Source organism: Lissotriton helveticus, chromosome 1_1 (genome assembly GCF_964261635.1).
Source record: "Lissotriton helveticus chromosome 1_1, aLisHel1.1, whole genome shotgun sequence".
Taxonomy (NCBI): domain Eukaryota; kingdom Metazoa; phylum Chordata; class Amphibia; order Caudata; family Salamandridae; genus Lissotriton; species Lissotriton helveticus.
The window spans coordinates 1937356831-1937375562 of record NC_136057.1 but is presented as its reverse complement, the minus strand read 5'-3'; the positions used below and the strand labels follow the sequence as shown (position 1 = coordinate 1937375562).

General features: G+C 43.9%; 1 protein-coding gene across 1 annotated transcript in view; it reads left to right on the top strand.

Moving 5' to 3' along the window:
• QSOX1 (quiescin sulfhydryl oxidase 1) overlaps positions 1–18732 on the top strand; it is a 350420-nt gene that overhangs the window by 163283 nt on the left and 168405 nt on the right. Inside the window, exons 2-3 of the mRNA XM_078643550.1 lie at positions 12517–12611; positions 15850–15898. Coding sequence (XP_078499676.1) covers positions 12517–12611; positions 15850–15898 — 144 coding nt within the window. The remainder of the gene's footprint in view (positions 1–12516; positions 12612–15849; positions 15899–18732) is intronic.

Genomic DNA, 18732 nt, shown 5'->3' with positions numbered 1-18732 from the left:
CTTCCACCCCGCTTCCGAAGCTGACTACGACAATAGATCTCGCAAGCGAGCAGCGCATGCGCTGCATTGGTAGGCGAGCCCTAAAAATGGCTCCGTCCTGATGTATGGAATTACTATGTCCATTTTTCTGGACTCTGTTGTGCACAAATCCTAATCTCTTTTTTTAAAACCTTTTTTATTGAATTTTATAGCAGCAAATAAATAGTTAGCCGAGCATTACAGATCAGACAAATAGTGAAAAATAAAAATTAAGGACAACTAAGAATCACTTTTGACAACGTTGACATATGTACATAAATTAGGTCTTTTAACAATTAATCCAATTATAAATAGGGGCCCAAATTTTTGAGCCAAAAGTTTTCTTTTTCTTCCCCTTTAAACAATACACAGCTTTCTCTAATTGATAAATATTTAACAATTTAGATTGCCACTGGAAAAATGATGGAGGATCAGCGTCAAGCCAACGCGATGTTATACAATATCTAAAAATAGACATAGATATAAATAAGAAAGCTTCTTCAGCACCTGTCAGCAGCCTATTGGGGTTTTATTGGATACCAAGTATTACTAGTTCAGCAGAAAGTATTACTGGTGAACTCATAATGTTATTTAGAAACGTTTGTACTTCAGAGATAAATTGGGTTAGATTAGGGCAAAGGAAAAACATGTGAGTAGAATTTGCACCAAGAAAACCGCATCGCCTACATTTGTCGCCTCTATTGGCTTTCCACTTCAATAGTTTAGCAGGGGTATAGTATAGGTCAAATAAACTCATAAAGAATTGGCTTTTTAAGGATCCGTTATGCAAAACTTGAACAGAGAGTGCCAGTGCATCAGATACATTGATATTCTCTATACCCAAATCCCTTTGCCATTTTATGTTAAATAATTCCAGATTGTCTTCTGATCGGTTTATCATTGTCTGGTAAATCTCCCCAATTCTATTTTGCTTCCGGCAACATTCCAATACATCAATTTTCTTAATTTTATTAGTGTTCAATAGATTTTTTGTATTGAGAAAACTGCGTATTTGCAGATATTTAAAGAAATCGGCTTTCGGAAGATTATACTGTTGCTGCAAACACAAAAAAGTTGCAAATTGCTCATCCTGATAAAGATCCCCTAATCGGGATATGTTAGAGCCTTGCCAACGTTGCACAATGTGATCTGTAAATATTGTTGGTAACATCGGGTTATCAAATAGTGGTGTGTAATAGCTAAAATTACTATTCCAACAAAATCTTTTCTTAAATTGCTTCCATATCTGGAAAGCCGTTAACATATCTTTAAATCTTGTTTTTTTGTAATAACTTGGTTCTGTGAACCGTACTAGGCATTGACGTGCTTGAGTACCAAGAATCATTTCATAAATTGATGGATATGTAAACTCCTCTATAGTTCTCCCTTGAAAGATTAAGACACTCATGAGCCTAAGCGATACGGCCAAATAATACAGACGAAAATTCGGCATTCCCCACCCTCCTCTAAGCATAGGTAGGGTGCACCAATTAAGGGACCTCCTGGCTCTTTTATATACCCATAAAAATCTTGAGATTATTCTATCTAGTTTTATAAAAAAGCTAGAGGGGAACAATAAAGGTATGGTTCGAAAAAAATAAAGAAATTTAGGGAAAAAAAGCATTTTAACAGCTTTAGTACGGCCGTAAAGGGAGAGATGTAAATTGTTTAATCTTTCAAGAGATCTATTGGTAGATGCAAGTAGTGGATCGAGATTAAGCCCTAAAGTATCTTCTACTTTAGTGGACAATTTCACACCTAGGTACATAGCCGTAGTTGATAGTGTCAGACCAGCTGGTGAGCCGGCAACTGAATGAATTATCTGTGTTTTTGCAATGTTCAATTTATAGCCCGAGTATAGGCCAAATTCACGAGCTAGTTCTATGATCTTAGGAAATGCCGAGGTGATGTCCGATGTAACGATCGCAACATCGTCAGCGTAGGCTTAGATTTTATATCCTATTTGATGGATTATAACCGGGGGGATGCTGTCCTCGTTTGTGAGTTTTTGCAGGTATGGTTCTATGTAGAGCGCAAATAACAAGGGTGAGCAAGGGCACCCTTGTCTGGTCCCCCTTGTTATTGACAGTGTGGTAGAAATATCAGTAGCTATTCGAATTACGGCTTTCGGTTCGCTATATAAGGCATTCAGGGCCATTATAAATTCCACGGGGAAGCACTTCCAAGACAAGACACGCCAGAGGAACCCCCAGTCGACCCTGTCAAACGCCTTTTCGGCGTCTAGTAGGGCCACTCCGACTGGGGATCCCGAAATCTGCGCCCAATCCAAGAGGGCAATGATTCTTCTTATATGATCCGTTGTGTCTCTCTTTTTTATAAAGCCGTGTTGAAATTTAGCTACTAAATTAGGCATCAGATCGTTTAGCCTATTTGCCAAATTTTTAGAAAAGATCTTACTGTCAGAAGTTATTAAAGAAATTGGTCGGTATGACCCAAGATCCATAGAATCTTTTCGTTTTTTTTTTAATACAACTATGGTTGCTAGTGACCATGAAAGAGGAGACCGACCATAAAATGCTTCTTGAAATATTTTTAACAACTCCGGTTTCAGAACAGTGCGAAAGATACGGTAAAATTCTAAAGGGATATTGTCCGGGCCCATAGCTTTACCAGAGGGTAATCCAAGAATAGCCCTTTCTATCGCTTCCCAGGTGATTGGAGCGGATAACACTACTCCTTGATCTTCAGTAAGAGAAGAAGAGCAATCTAGGTTTGACAGATAACTGAATGCATCATTCCTTATACTAGTGTCATTGTTCGATTTGTTATATAAAGATTGGTAGAAATCCCGAAATGCTTTCAATATACCAGACCTGGACTCTTGACTTGCACCATCTTGATCAATAATTTTAGTTATTTCAGTAATAGTTGCTTTCTGCCTCAGACTTTGCGCTAATATTCTACCCGTCTGCTCACTTAATTCATAGCAGTCTTTTTTAAATAATTTGTACTTCATTGCTACTTGCTCAGCCATGAGTGAATAGACAGCTGACCGCTCAAAAGATAAAACTTTTTGGGCTTCCTGTACATTAGAACCAAGTTTAATACAAGAGGCTAGTTTTAATTCCGCCTGACTTACTTTGTTCAAGGCGGCCTTAAATTCGACTTTTTTTTTTTTTAGACGATATTGCGAATAGCTCATGGTCTCACCTCTTATGATCGATTTAAAAGTGTCCCAGACTGTCTGTATTGAGGCCGTATTATTGTTGTGCAAAAATAACTCCTTTATGGTCGTATCCATATGAGCTAAATAGTCCTGATCTAAGAGTAAATTTCTTTGAAATGACCATTGCCTTTTTTGAGGGTAATCCTGAGGAGAGAGTACTAGTTCTAGTACAATAGGGTTATGGTCGGAGACAATTTGTGGTAAAACATCTATAGTTATATTTTCAGTAATCTCGAACAAATTTTTGGTGTGGAGCTGAAAAATAAGTAAAGCCTGGCTCCGTGGGTCTTAGCTTGTTCCATATATCTATCAGTCCAATCCCCAGAATTAAATCCCTGAGAGCTCTAAAGGTTTGGATCTTGCGGCCTTTATAATTCCAAATATTCCTAATGTTACAGTTGGCTTCGATATTGATATTAAAATCTCCACACAGAATGAGGGGTTGGTTCCACTCCGCTAACTCAGAATTAATTAGATTAAATACTTCTTTATCGTCTAAGTTTGGAACATATATAGAACCGACAGTAAATTTAGTCCCTTCAATAACAATTTCCGCTAGTCCCCATCTCCCCCATTTATCACCTAGAGTTTTAACACATTTCCCAATTCTTTGTTTTATGAGAATAGCAACTCCTCTTGTTGTTCCCATTTGTTTAGAACAAATTAGAAGCTCAAGATCCAGGTTTTTCAGCAGACTTCTTTTGGACCATGGGATATGTGTCTCTTGTAGACATATAATGTCAAATTGCAGGGATTGAATCAAATGCCGCAAAATCCCTAACTTTTTTAAATCATTCAGGCCATTAATATTTAGTGAGCAAATTTTAATTTTTCTCCCCACTTTAGAGACTTAAAAAAAAGGATGAACAATAGTCTTTTTAATTGATTCTTAATACTCTTACGGCTTATAAGATTCCAAGTGATCTGTTTTATGATGCTTGGGTTAGCCATTATTGCTGCATTACACACCACCACCACCACCACCACCACCCTCTGGTCCAGGACCAGCCACCCACCCCCTCCCCCACACATGAGGCTCAGGAACTCTCAGTTCCTGTAAAGTATGGAGTGCCGCGTTCCTCCGGCTCCGCACACCACAAGAGAAAAGAAAAAGGGAAGCAGACAAAGATTAAACTCAATTAGAGCCCTAATGCTTTGGTAGTTAAGTTTGATATAGTGATATTCCAAGCTAAATGATCACGTGATATCCTGCCTAATAGCAATCTAGATTTTATAGTGTATGTAGAAACTCCTTAGCCTTTATCTCTGATAAAAATAATTTTGTCTGCCCTTTCCACATAATTTTCAGTTTGGCTGGGTTCTGGAGGTAGACGGTGGCCCCTTTTTTCTGGAAATCAGGTATTAGTTGTCTCAGATGCCATCGCTGGGCCACCGTGGCCTGACAGAAGTCCGGCCGCACAAAAAATGTGCATCCTTTTGCAGTTGCTCTTTTCTCGGGTCTGGCTAAGGCTGAAATTTCCTCCCTAGCGAGGAAATTGTTAAAGCTAGCAAGTATTGCCCGAGGATAGTCGGTCTCACCCTGACGAGGTTTTTTAACAGAGAAGGGGAAGCGATGCGCTCTTTGGATTTCTTTTGCCCAGTTCCATGAAGTTAATTCAGGAAAAGCCTCATTTAAAAGTCCAATAACAAATTGTCTAACATCAGTCCCTTCCTTCTTTTCAGGAATACCAAGAAATCGTAGGTTATTTCTAAGGGCCTGATTTTCTAGGCCCGTTAATTTGTAGGAAAGGTCGTCCCTGTGGGCTTTAACGTTCTCGAGTTCTTGTTTCTGGGACATAGACTCTTCTTCCAGAGCCAAAATGCGTGCCTCAGCTTCAGTTACTCTGTCAGCAGTTTCAGCTGTAGTCTTTATTGCTCGACGAACAGCATTTTTCAGTTTAGTACAGGTGGCTTGAGTGCGAAGATTCTCAGATTTGCTTTCTTCCCGGTCTGCCATCATGGTGTTATAGATGGTGGTTAACGTGATTTCAGTAGGGGTTTCGGTGAAATTATTTCCACCTTCAGAATTAGCAGAAGTCTCTGTGATTGAAGCCCCAGTTTCTACCACTAAATTGCTTGATAAAGGAATATCACACAAATCCTAATCTCAAGAGCTCACCTCCTCATCTCATACACTGAGAGCCAGGCGCCCTAAGGGGAGAGTACACATTCTATAGAAGTTCATTTATACCTCACTCATCTGAAGCTTACTTCTGCAAATATTTCACTCCTGCAGAGTGAGAGGCTCTTGAGAAGAGTAGACATGCTAAAGAAGTGTAATCACTAACTCATCTCGAACTGACTTCATCGAGCTTTTCACTGGTTAGGAGCAAGGAGCCCCGGGAGGACCTCAACAGGTGGCTAGAGACCTTGCAGAGGATGTTTAGGATGTAACATTATATGGCCTGTGTAGAACTACAACAAGGAAGCCATGAACATTGTTTTTCAATCTTGCAAAAGTTGCTGAACATTGATCTGGGGGCTGAGCGTTTACATTGATCTCTCATAAGAGGCTATTTGTTTTACGTGTACTTGCTATGGTGATGAGATTTTCCATGACCACTCAAAGTATTCTGGGTAGATTCCAAAGGACAACAATGCTGACAAGAGGAGATTCGCTAACGGCTTGTATGGGTAGATGGCGGGTCCTCGGAACTGGTAGAAGTCTTATCTAAAAGGCATTCTGTCTATAGACTTAAATCTACTGAAACTGCTTTGTATGACTGGATTGAAGAGATTTCAGGACCATAATCGCACAGACAATCATCAGCACAAAGAGGTCAAGGCACTGGCTGACTTTGTACTTTACAAATACCTCCTATCACTATGTTCAGTGATTTATCAGCATTTGGGGGAAGGTTAAACTTTACACAAGGTGATTTCCTCATAAAACCTAACTTGTTCTCTCTTTTCCTTTTCTCCTGCCTCCCTCAATGCCCGAATTGACTCATGGATGGTACATGTGCGATACAAATAATTAACATAACTAGAACCTTCACATAACAGCTACTCACTTGTCTGCACCGAATACTTGGAAGCGCTCCTTCAGACCTGAAACAAGTCCTACAGTACCACCATGATTTTAACTCCTCTTCGTGGGTCAAGTAGGTAGACTCCAGCAAATAGATATAAAATATGCTAATTGGTTGAAATTCTCTCTTCTTTTATGGAGGGGCTCTATCATTATCCTTTCTGTGAGGCACATCCATGAATGATTTATTTATAAGGCTTTTTCAAGGGCTGTTGGAGCTTTGTGTAGAAGAAAAAGTGTGAAGAACGGAAAAGGGCAGTATGTTATATGCTGGATTGGGATGTGGCCTGAATAATTACCAGTGGCTGAGAATAATTCAAGCCTTCCATCCATCACTTTTTTGTATTCTCTAGTGTGTTATATTTTGCCAAGGCAGGTGAGCAAAGTTACTTTTCTTACTACTGCTTTGACTTGAGTGTTTAATGCAAGGATGTCTAACCTGGGTCCTTGAAGGCTGAATAAATGCCACATTGCATGCAACGAATCTAAAAAAGATGCATTGGCTTAGTGAAGGCCTATTTAGGGAATGTTTCCTGGAACAGGCCTTCCTAAAGCAGCGTTGGACTCCCCTGGTTTGTAAAACGTTTTTTTTTTTGTAAAACGTGGATTCCCCTGGTTTAACAGTTATTTGAACTGAACAGGGAGGAAGGGCCACAGTTTCCACCAATGTTTACTGGTAGAGTGATGCTGGAATGAAAAAGCGAAGCCTCCCATTAAGACCTGATGGGGCTTTTAGCAGTCGTGTGTCATATGACTCGCGGGTGGGTGGGTGGGGTAGTCGCTCGGGGGTTCGTGCACGGTGTGGGGGGGGAACTTACCTTACTGGGTCCCGCATCGCCTTAGTTCCTGGCTGGGTCCTGCGCCCCGGGTTTCCCGGAACAGGAAGCATACAACCTCCCTCCCCTCAGCCAATCACAGCGCTGCAATAGCAGCATTGTCACAGCGCTGCAATAGCAGCATTGTCACAGCGCTGCAATAGCAGCATTGTGATTGTTGGTGCGGACAGCGCGTAGGGAGGCCATTTAGCCTACATAGAGAAACTATAGAGTGCACATGACTGGTTTGGTCGACCCCAGAGGGCCGACCAAACAGTCAGGGCAAACAACAGTGCGCAAGCCACTCCTCCCAGACCCACGCACCCACCAGCCTTCAACCAGGCATACCCTCCCGCCCGCCCCCAACCAGGCATACTCTGCCTTCTGGTCTCTCGCAGTGCTAGAAGCCAAAACATAAAATGGTATTAAAAATACAATTTTATGTTTCTGCTTCTCGCACTGCGAGAAAGAAGTTGGGCAACGCTCTCCCGCCCTAATGGAGGAGCCGCCCCTGGCTTTTATCTCTTCCACTGCTCTGCCACTGTTTCAACTCTTCGTTGAATGTCTAAGCACGACTGACTGGCATGGTTGTCGGGGTAACAACATTGTAGTGGTGGGGAGGGAGGTAAGGGGGCATCCTGTTTTCCAATCGTCTGCCCCTCTGTCTGGGATTTCTTTCTTATCCCCTCTCCATTTTGCTGTTGCCTCAGCTTCTTCTCATCCTTGTTTCAGGTTTACTGCTCAGTTTGGTGTTTACTAGTTTCTTAAGTACTTCGTAAATAAAAGCAAACATTGGCCGTGTTTTTTAATCTGCTTGCCAGATAAGAGGAATGGAGTTACACCTCTTTGTGTTGGTAATAGGTATACACGTGTAATATTCCACTTGGGCAAGAAGCTAAATAGAGAAACTCGTCTATATCAAACAAAGACTGAAATCATGAAAATTTTTACTTTGTCCATGAACAAACAAAAACACAAAAATAGAAATTTTTATTTTGATAGAGGTTGTTAGCTCTGCAAAATGTTGCATTTCTAAAGGACAAAACAATATACTTCATTACAGCATATCACATTGACCACCCATTGTCCATACTAGATTCTGTTTGCTTTACTTTTTGCTACTCCTACAAATCAAAGGATAGCAACCTAATTGTTAGCCTCCATTTTCAAATACCTTCACTGTTACGGAGCATTTATTGTCTACTTTTCTAAACGGTCACAGACCCCAGAGTACGAATTCTGTACCCTTAAGGACCTACAGACCCCTAGCTAGGATCCGCAGAGCAAATCTTTTTCTGAGAGTAGTAAAAAAAAAAATAATAATAACCATTTCTAACCAGTGTTTTCGGCCTGTGTTCACAGCAGCACCTTGACGTTTGTACTTCCGGGTGAGTCTTAGCATTCTGTGTCCAAATCAGCCATCATTTAAGAATCCGTCCTCCCCTCTTCTGGCCCTTTCTGCTTCTCAATCAAAAGGAGGTATATTAGTTTTAATTTTTGTCGGACAGTTCTTTCCATTTTCGTGTGCACACCAATTTTGTAGGTCTCGGCTAGCGTGGCTGCACACATGGGCAGCTCACTCGGCGAGATTTTATGTTTTAGAGTAACGGGCTTTGAGTCCCGCCCCTCTTTTCCATTGGCTGGTGTCGCCGTTTATGCTAAGCGGTGGCCAGCCATTGGAAAAGAGGTTTATGTGACGTAGACTTTTCTATTTTACAGACGGCCCACTTGGACGGGCTTGTCTGCCCTCCTCACGTCGTAAAAGGTTTCTTATCTTTATGGGGCCATGTGTTTCAAACACTTGGCCCCATAAAGACAAGAAATCGGTGGGCCATGCTTTTATTACTTGCTATTTGTTTTGGATTCCTCGCGCTTTCACTTTTTTTTACTTGCTATTTGTTTTGGATTCCTCCCGCTTTTTTTTACTTGTTAAATAATGTGATTACTATACTCCCAAGCACAGCATAGATGATTCCATGTTGGTAATGTAGAAGAGCGAAAATAGTACAACGACTAGCGTGCAATACCAACCAGAGATTCTGATTTATATCCCTCAGTGTCATACAAACAAGTCTAAGGAGCAATAGCTGGTGTTAAATACCAAATCCGATGTTCAGCAGTACAACCATTCATGTTACCTTGTGTTTCGCTTCGCTGTTTCCAAGGCTAGTAGTTTTCTGTTCTATGCAGTTAAAGCAGGTCTTTTTCTCTGTAAATGCTCCGAACAGGAAGGGATTCATTCATCAGATGACTGACAGTGCATTTAACCAATGAGAAAGCAGGTAGGTTGTTGGACAGGTAGAGTTGACCGGCCATCTTTGTAAAGGGTCCACGTCTTGGTAGTGCAGTCGAAAAGCTGGACGTTTGTACGCTTTTATAGTGCGGGTCAAACAGTCTTCAATATCTAAGAATTAAATAGAACATCAGTGCCTCTTGGAAATATTAGAAATGGTCGCAGAAGTGATTGCCATCTCGGCGCTGTCATGATTTTACTGTACTAACTCCCGCTGAAAGCTCTCTTGTTGTGTGCTTGAGTAGCTGTCCGGTCCAGACTTTCACTTTGTGCTCGAGTACTCGTGGTCCAGGGCCGGCTTCAGGTGGAGGGTTTACTTTAAAAAAATATGCTTCTCTGTACAAAGTCATCCACTCCCGAGGATAGCAGTGGTGATCTGGCGAGAGACTGTGAAGGAAACGAGCGCAACTCTAGCAGTCTGTGTCAACTCTAGTATAATGAGTTATGTGTGTGGGGCAGCTGCGAGCACTGCAGAGAGAGATGGAATGTGTTAACCTCTCGTGAGTTCTCTGAGGGGGTAGGAGGGTCAGCTGCAAACCAGGGGCATAAGGCAAAATGGTGCCATCCTCTCCCCCTGTCTTCTATATCTTACAGATGTGCCTTGGGCTCAATGGGGGCCTCGTGAAGGGTTGGGCCCCCCATGCATCACAGGGGCCTGTGTTACTCCCCTGCTGCAAGCACTGCACATTTAGCTGAACTCTCAACTTTCCATGATAACTCTTGGAGGTGTTTGGGCATGAGAGGCGCTTCTGCAAGCACTGCACACCTCTATCATGAGTTTTGTTGAGGGTCTGCTGTAAACAATGCAGAGCCAGATGAACGTCTTCAGTTCCTGTCTTGAGTTCTTTGTGGCTGGGGATTGGGGGCTTGCTGTATGGTTCACACTGTGAGCTGAGTGGTCTCAACCTATGACTATCTGGGCGATGGTTATGTGCAAGCACTTGACAGCAAGCTGAACTGTGTCAAACTCTAGCAAGAGTTCTGTCGTGAGTCTGCTTCAGGCACCGCATAGCACAGTAATAACTTCATTTGGGTCCCGTGCTCAGAGCAGCCCTGCTGTTCGACCTAAAGACTGGAGGCCCCCACACATTGCGAGCTAGCCCCACTGCTGTCTCCCTCTACAGTAGGGGTTTATCTAAAAAAAAATACATTTTACAAGACAACTTCATGCGGCCCATGAGCATCTATCACAAACCCTTCGTAGGTGTGCATGTTGGAAACCCCTCACTGGTTCATCAAAGGTCGTGCTCAAGAGACTATTGGGAGATGGAGGCAGGGCCTGTCTGTGAATGGATGTGCAGGGGGGAGGCCCTATATGGTCTCACAATCCACATCCTGAGACTGGTGAGCCTTCTTTTACTTCTACACTCACTCACACACAGAGGGCCGCAGACAGGAGCATTGCTCTGGCTTCCCACTTCTGATTCCGAATGCCTTCCCGTCTTATCATTTTCTACCAGAGTGACAACTACAAGATGCCCTTCACTTTAAGCGTGCACAGGAAACCTTACTCACCCACACTAATGGTGAAGGAAGGGGACTAAGACCTTAATAGGAGCCGCTCAGCCTGCCAGCCTCATTATTAACACAGCTGTCAGTATACAGTGAATACTAAACCCTTTAAGCGCAGATTTCTTACATACTTGATACAGCTTTCCTGTTCATTACACTCCAACAACCTCAAGAATCATTGCACAACCTGTGGCCCCAGTTTACCCATCACCACATATCAGGTTAGCCTAAGGAGGGTTCAATAGTTAGCCTATAATGCACTTACTGTATGATTTTAATGTTTGGCAATATATATATATGGAGGGATCAAGCCAAATATCCAAATATGGTTTTCATTTGTACTGTGGCAGACATGCTAATAAATTCTCTTTGTGTGATGGAGGTCATAGGCGTACATAGTTCCTATATGGAACCTATGCAATGTGGATGGTCACCTATATCAGTAAGGGGCTGAAGAAAGAGACGTTGCTGTGAATCGATTGTGGGGGCCTGATCAGTACAGGGGCTGGGATGATGTCTTCTAGCATCAAGGGATCTTCACCTGGCGGAACAGCTGAACTTGGCCTCCACATAGCTGGGAAGGCATGGGGGAGTTTAGGTACTGGACTCAATGAACTACTTCCCTCCCCAGTGCTTCTATGAGAAGTGGCAGATGGAGGCTCTGAAAGTACTTGGCCAATATGATTATAGAAGCATCTGGAGGCTGCATACTCTCTTTAGGGACTAATAAAAGAAGAAAACCACACTCTGCATCATTGGTTGCTACATTTTACTGCTGGATTGCCACACAACACTGAAATAAAGGGACAAACTCCTGTTGTGAGATGTAACTTTCTTTAAGGCTACTTAAAGCGACCTGTGTCTTGTACATGGTTGAGTTCTTCTGATCAACTTACTTGATGAGTGTTTTTGCACTTTGGTGTGAGAGAACGTTCACAATTCAGAGGCCAAGCAGTTGTATTCCATAGATCCTCAAAACATTCATCATATACAGGTGTACTGGCTATAGGTCTCGCCTTTAATTAAGTTAAAACCATTTGCTTTGCTATACAATACCATTAGCAAAGCAAATGGCTTTAACTTAATTAAAAGACCTATTGCATTTTCAATTCTTGTTTTTTATGTTTTCCTTTGACTGTTATGCTTTCCCTTGCCTTTATTCTCTCATGAACGGCGCTCTGACACAGTCATTCCCAGCTTCGACAATTTATGGTAGGTGCTCCTATACTGGCATTGTCTCTCAACAACTGCGTTTTTAGTGCCTCTTCCCTACTTTAGTAGCCCACTCCCTGCAGAGCAGGCAAGAATGCACAATTCCCAACTTCCCATTGCCAAGGCGAGAACACCCCACAATCCGGCTGCCGTGATGTGACTTCTTTCGCCATGATCTCTATGCCGTTGAAGTTAGGCTTACAAAATCTCTTCCATGCTTCCAGTGCCACCACATATTAATTGACTATCCTTCTCCGTCTGACCTTAACTACTATGATCCTACCCCATCCATTCTCTCTGTGTGAACACCCTATGGCATGACTGTCACGCTGCCAGAGGAAGAGGTTTGGTTAAGGAAGGTGCCATGGCCCTTGGTAAAGGATGCAGAAATTACACTTTAGCTCAGTTATACTGGATTTGTTAATCTGTTTTCTGTTTTTGGTTTCAGACTGGAGGCCGGCTGTGTACCTGTCAGTGCTGGATTGCAATATTCACTCACGCGGATGTACCAATTTCGAAGTGACTGCATATCCGACCCTGAAGGTAAGGTTGACATTAAGGAAATGCTTGGAGGGTTGGCAGAGGTGGAGCAGGGTAAAGAGAAAGCGGGCATGGTGAAGAGTAGGTGGTGAGAGAGCAGGTGCAAAAGGCCGAATGATGTGGCATTTCTGGCCAGATTGAAGGCGGAGATGGTAGAGGGGAGACGGGTTTGAGAATGGGGAACTAGAGGAAATTGATAAAGGACTGGATTGAGTTGGGTTCCTAGAAGGGACTTAAGAAAAAGCAAATACAGGGAGAAGAATGGGTAGTGTGCGTTGAGGGGTGCATAGAGCAGGCAAAAGGGTGCTGTATTGGAGGGAGTATGAGAAAGCAGATACGGTTAGAGTAAGCCCCAATGAGGTGATGGAAAGGTGTGGCTGGTGTTGGACAGGCAGATGGCTAAGTGAATTCAGGGATGAAGATATTTCAGAACGGGTGGGAAAATGGGGCTGGCAAGTTTTGTAGTGGGCATTGGGAAAGGGCAGGTAAGTATTGCAACGTTTATAGTGTTGCAGCCATGGGCCTTTGAGTACATGATAGTTGTGATTTTTGAATATAGTGTCTATTGGAATATATACTTCGGCAGCTTCCTTTGGCGTGTGCTGTAAGGAGTTGGAATTATTTCTCTGAGACTATCTTTTCCGCGGCGGTTCCTCCATTAGGGCAGAGGAGCATTGCCTCCCCTCATTCTGCGAGTGCAGTAAACATGAAAAATAAAAGGAATTTATTATCATTTTTAATTTCTTCTGGCAGTGGAGCCGAATCTGAGAGTGGGCGATTGTTGCAGATTGGCAGCAGCAGGGAGGGGTGGTGGGCACTTCAGTTTAAAGTGTGCATGCCACTTTGGCCAGCTGTCTTGCAACAGCCAGCCTGATCTGCACTTTAAAACTCTCCAACCGGAGCTGTGTTGGGCAGCTTAGTGGAAAGCAGGCAAAGACCCCAAGTGCCTAAAGGAGCATTGAGCAAGGCCTCTACAACCAATCCTGGTGCTTCTGTCATGCTGATTGATATTACTATCAGCATGAGAACAGTGTTTGGATTAGATATGGGAGTTGACTCTGAGAGCCTGCGATGAGAGCTTCAGACTGCCGAGTCAGAGAGAAACATTGAGGCAGTGAGTATGTACACTTAATTTTTTCTTTAAATTAATTTTGACTCACTGACCGGCATAGTGGGAAACTCGCACTGTCTCTTCTCCAGGGCGCTCATTCGTGGCCCATGTAAACACTGTTTAAAATGGACCAGGATTGGGAACTTTTATGTTGAGCTTAATGGCACTGCTGCCTTTTATCAGTGGCTGGTAGTGGGTCAGAATAATCGCCGCACCAATTTAATTTGGCAGTAGCCACCTCTGGCCTTAAAGTCAATCAACAATGTTTGAAAAGATAGGAGAGGGTAGAGGCCTCACACATGACAGGATCTCAGGAAGGAGTAGTAATGGAAGCATCACTGATGACCAGACAGTTTACAGGCATGATTGTAGTTGTGTATGAAAATATAAAGAGAAGATGGGATGGAGGCTGACTCCTATAATGAGCCCCAAAAGGGATAGTGATTAAGGTTTTTACCACATGAGAATATTGTGACGGGTTGAGGTGGACTGGGTTGTATCTCAATGCTCCACGGTAGCCACTATCACTGTATCGTTAAGGTAAGAAAATATAGGGAAGTATATACTTGCTGTTCTCAACTTCACTTCTGTAATGCTTCTGGCTTTAAAACTGCAATGGACTCTTGTGTAAGGGGATACTTCGAAGGGTCGGGATAATGGCTTTTTTGCACCGGCATCTCAAGATGGGTTAGCGAGGGCTCCTGCTGTCCATGAGGATACGAGGAGAAAATAACAAACTGTCCGTCTGCACGTGCCAATATGGGCATATCAGGAGAGGAAGAAATCAAATAGTTCCCATTTGAGAACAAACAAAAAACGGGTTGAAGGAATGCCTGACTTAATCTCAACCACTGATGATGGCCCATGGCCACATTCCAGTCCTTTGTTTTTCTTACCCATTGTGCTGCTCTAGCCATATGCAAAAGAGCATTGGTCCTACTCCAATGGGAACAGTTCAGTCTGAACTGCCAGGTCCCCTCCTGACTAGAACACTTGCAACTCATAATCGACCTACTCAGGCTTTATCATTGAAGTATAGCTTGAGTCTTATATCACAGCAAGCATGGGACCCATGTCTGGGCATACCCGTCACACTTGGGTCATGTGATACAACAAAGTGATGGAAGGAATGCTTAAAATGATCTTGGACAGCTCCACTGCAGTTTCTAATCACATAATGTCTCAAACTGTCATCTCTTGAGTCTAGCGGTGACATTACCCCCAGTTGTGCCCTAATGTACCACTGTACATTCCAAGTCCTGGGTAGGACTGGTACAGGACTCCCCCCCCCCCCCCCCGCCCCCCCATATTTTACAAGGAGCCATTGCATATCATTTCACCGCAACCCCAAATAATGTCCAGCTTTGTCTCTTGTTTGGAAGAAGGGATCGTTTAGTCATCCTTGTAGGCACTGAGAAAATGTTTACTGTTGTGCTGCAAACACATCATAACTAAGGCTCCAGGTTTTGAGATATCAAATGTGCTGCATATGGTCAGTTTGTCAGAATGCTTCATCTGCCCATGTGCTTATTTGACAGAGATTAGACTCCGAGATTATGCTGTGAGTCAACAACGTAGGTAGGAAAGAGAAAGGTCGTTGTAGACGATAGGAAGGAGTGCACCAATGATGGCGCTATTCACATGAACCGTCCAACACTGATTCTTAAACAAAAGCCTCAAAGGGTCTGGTGGCTTTCAGAAATACAACAAACAGGTAGTTGTTCTGTCCAATAGCCTACACCTGCCTGACCTAGGCACAACTGAAATTTTACAATAGCAAACTTTGAAATTTCAGTATCCATGGGAGACAAAGGAAATCAAGGAGCATTATGGGTTAGTTAGTCCTTTATGGACCTTCCAAAGCATTACCGCAATGTTCAAGTGTTTTCTTGAAGACTGTGGGTTGCATGCCTATTGAGGTAGGGCCTGACCTGATGATTTAGTAAGGTTTGAGATAAAAAAAAAAGTTAGTGCCCCTCTTAGCCTGTAGTCTTTAACCATCCAAAACCACCTACTTGTGGCAGACTAGTAGACGGTCCAATCACAGAACTGTATTTTGCCTAGCATAACTTTGTGTGTCACAAGAAATAGTAAGATGGGTGTAAACGTTTTTCTTCTTTTTTTCCACAGTTTTTCAAAGCCTTCTCTACAGATGTTTCCAGTGGGAAGCGTATAAAAGGTCAGTGTCCAAAATGTTTACAATGTATGGTTTTAAGCAAAAATGTGAACTATAGAACATAGACCTAATTCTGTGCATGTTCAGGAAATCCTTATCTTGGCCAGGTCTGAACCAGAAGTCATTCTTGACAAAGCACTTGGTGACTCGTTTAGCTGTTTTTAGACACTCACTTCCACTCTACTCATTTCGAACACGCCCCACACCCCTTCACCCAGGGTCCTTTGGCAAACAACACTAATGACCTCTGGCAAAAAGCCCCCCCCCCCCTGCGGGGCCTGTTGGGCATTGCAGCGCCGGCTCACCCAGCAGCTGCCCTATGATGAAACATGAACACCTCTTGGGGGGTGAGGGCCCTTGCTCCTTATAGGAGCCCTCCCACCCCCTGCCACCATTCTTCCTTCCTCTACCTGGAGTACCTCATCCAATGAGTACTTCTGCTCAGCCTCACTGACTGCTGTATTGCTGCATGTCTAAGTGCTGGTTCCAGATCTGGATGCCTATTGTGTACCTAGCTTCTGCGGTGTCCGGCTTTGTGGTTTGTCCGGTTCAATATCTGTCCCTAGTTCAGGATTTTACCAAGAAATTGGTTCTGACAAAGGTATCTGTTCTGTTTCACATGCTTGTTCTGAATAGAGATCCGGGGATTGACTTTGGGTCTAATTTGGCTTCTTGGGCAAGATTTCATAGGGAGAGCAGAGTCCATTTGAATGGTTGGGAATCTTCTGTGGTTCCTGGTTTTGGTTTGGTGACTGGTCTGGTTCTAGCGTCTGACTTTAACCCCTCCCATGCTGATGACGAGCTCAGCTCGTCATCAGCCACGGTGCTCGTGTGCTGATGACGAGCTCGTCATGGCCGTTAGAACGCTCACACGCTGGGATAATTCCCCCGCTGTGCTGAGCGTTCTAAGGAAACGGGTGTGGCAGTGACGAGCTGAGCTCGTCATCAGCACACGAGCACCGTGGCTGATGACGAGCTGAGCTCGTCATCAGCACCGGGGCGCTCTGCGCGCTCCCCAGCACAGCGGGGGATTAACCCCCGCAGCCAAGGGGTTAAAACTGTTTGCTAACTGATCTGCATTTAGGGGTCAATTAGGATTGCGGTGAATCCGCATCCTCCGGGCCGGCGGGAGCCACCGCCGGCCCGGAGGATGCGGATTCACCGCTGCGGTAAATGGAAAGACCCCCCGCCACATTAGGATGGCTGGGGGGTCATCGGCGGACGGGAAGACCGTCCACCGCTTTTCCGCTGCGGTCGCCTTCCGACTGTGGCGGAAAAGCTCTAATATGGTGGCGGTGTCCATCAGACACCGCCAGCCATATTAGGATGTGCTTCAGGACATGCCAGGGTGGCGGTCACATCCTAATTCCATCGGAGGGACCGCCGCTGCCCCTGCGGACGGTCCCTCCACCTCGGGGGTGGCGGACGGACCTGCGTCCGTCCGCCATCCTAATAGGCGCCTAAGTCCAGATGTTTTGTTTGATCAGCTGAAGGCTGCTTTCTCTGGATGTGGTCTGGTTACCAGTCTCAAATAAGGGCAGGGGTTACATTTCTAGATCAGGCTTTGTTGAGGATTATGGCTATGGCTTCGGCTCTGATCTCTGCGTGTGGCTTTAGTTAGAAGGGATGAGATTCAGGTTATAGACCCTTTTCTGCTTATGCGCAGATACTTACTTAGAATTTGACCTGGTTCACTTTATGCTGATCCTCAATCAGACATTAAGGTCTTATTCTCAATCCTCCCTCAAACTGGTTCTATCTCCAGTTTGTAATGTCTCTTCATCCCACCCAGGTTATGGCTATAGACCAAGGCCTGTTTGTGCACTACATATTCTGGAGTCCAGACAGTGGTCACTGGCTTAGATCCAGTTTGTCTGGTTTCATTTCTAACCTGGCCCCTGAATTACAAAAGGAAGTGGTTCTGGATATGAAAAGGTTTGTTGTTGGTAAATCTGTTTCAGAGGGTACGGTTCTTTATTTTGAGTTTGATTCTTTATTTTATGTCTAACGTAAAGGGTGACCTATTTTTCTCTGGACTTCGGATCTGCATCCTTCTTGGCTCTGTATCTGGCCTAGCAGTGATTTGGTAACTGATTGAGGCATCTGTGTGTCACCAGTGTCATGTTCTGTGTAGTATTACTCAGGTTCTCTGCACCTGTTTTTTTCTCTCGCTTTGTTCGAATCCATTGTCTTTTCCCCCGTGCTGTTGCTGGCCAACTGTTAGTGTTTGGTTTAGAAGTTGGTGAGTGTTGGTGCTGCTCCTCTTGTGTGACTGATTTGGCTTCTGGGAATCGAAGTGCTAATGGAGAATTAAAAAATAAAGGAATACACATGAAAAGAAGGAATTATGAAGATCTTCTTCGGGAAGAAAATACATTGTTCATGGCATGTGTAGCTGTAAATACACATGCTCTGCATACTCCTGCTATCTAGTGTTGGGCTCGAATGTGTGCAGCTTGTTTTTTTAAAAGAAGTATTTTGAGGCATTAGGTATAGTGCCTCCTCCTCCTACTGGTAATGCGCTTGGGCATTGGCTCCATTGCTATTTTTCTGTCATCAGGTTCGGACATATTTTCACTGAGCTCTGAGCCGACGCCTCGCTGTGTTTGTCAATGGACGCTTTAGGACTTTCCATTACTGTTGGTGAAAACAATTGTCTGCCATACTTTCAGTGCTATGGCGACCTGCGCCTAGCACAGTGAGTGGGTTTGACTTGACAAACCTCTAGGGTCATTCCTTTGTCTTCCTTCACCCAGACTGCAGACATTGTGATGGAAAGGACTGCTGCCAATACTGTGCACAGTGCCACTTGGAAGTACCTCTGGACAGACCTCCAT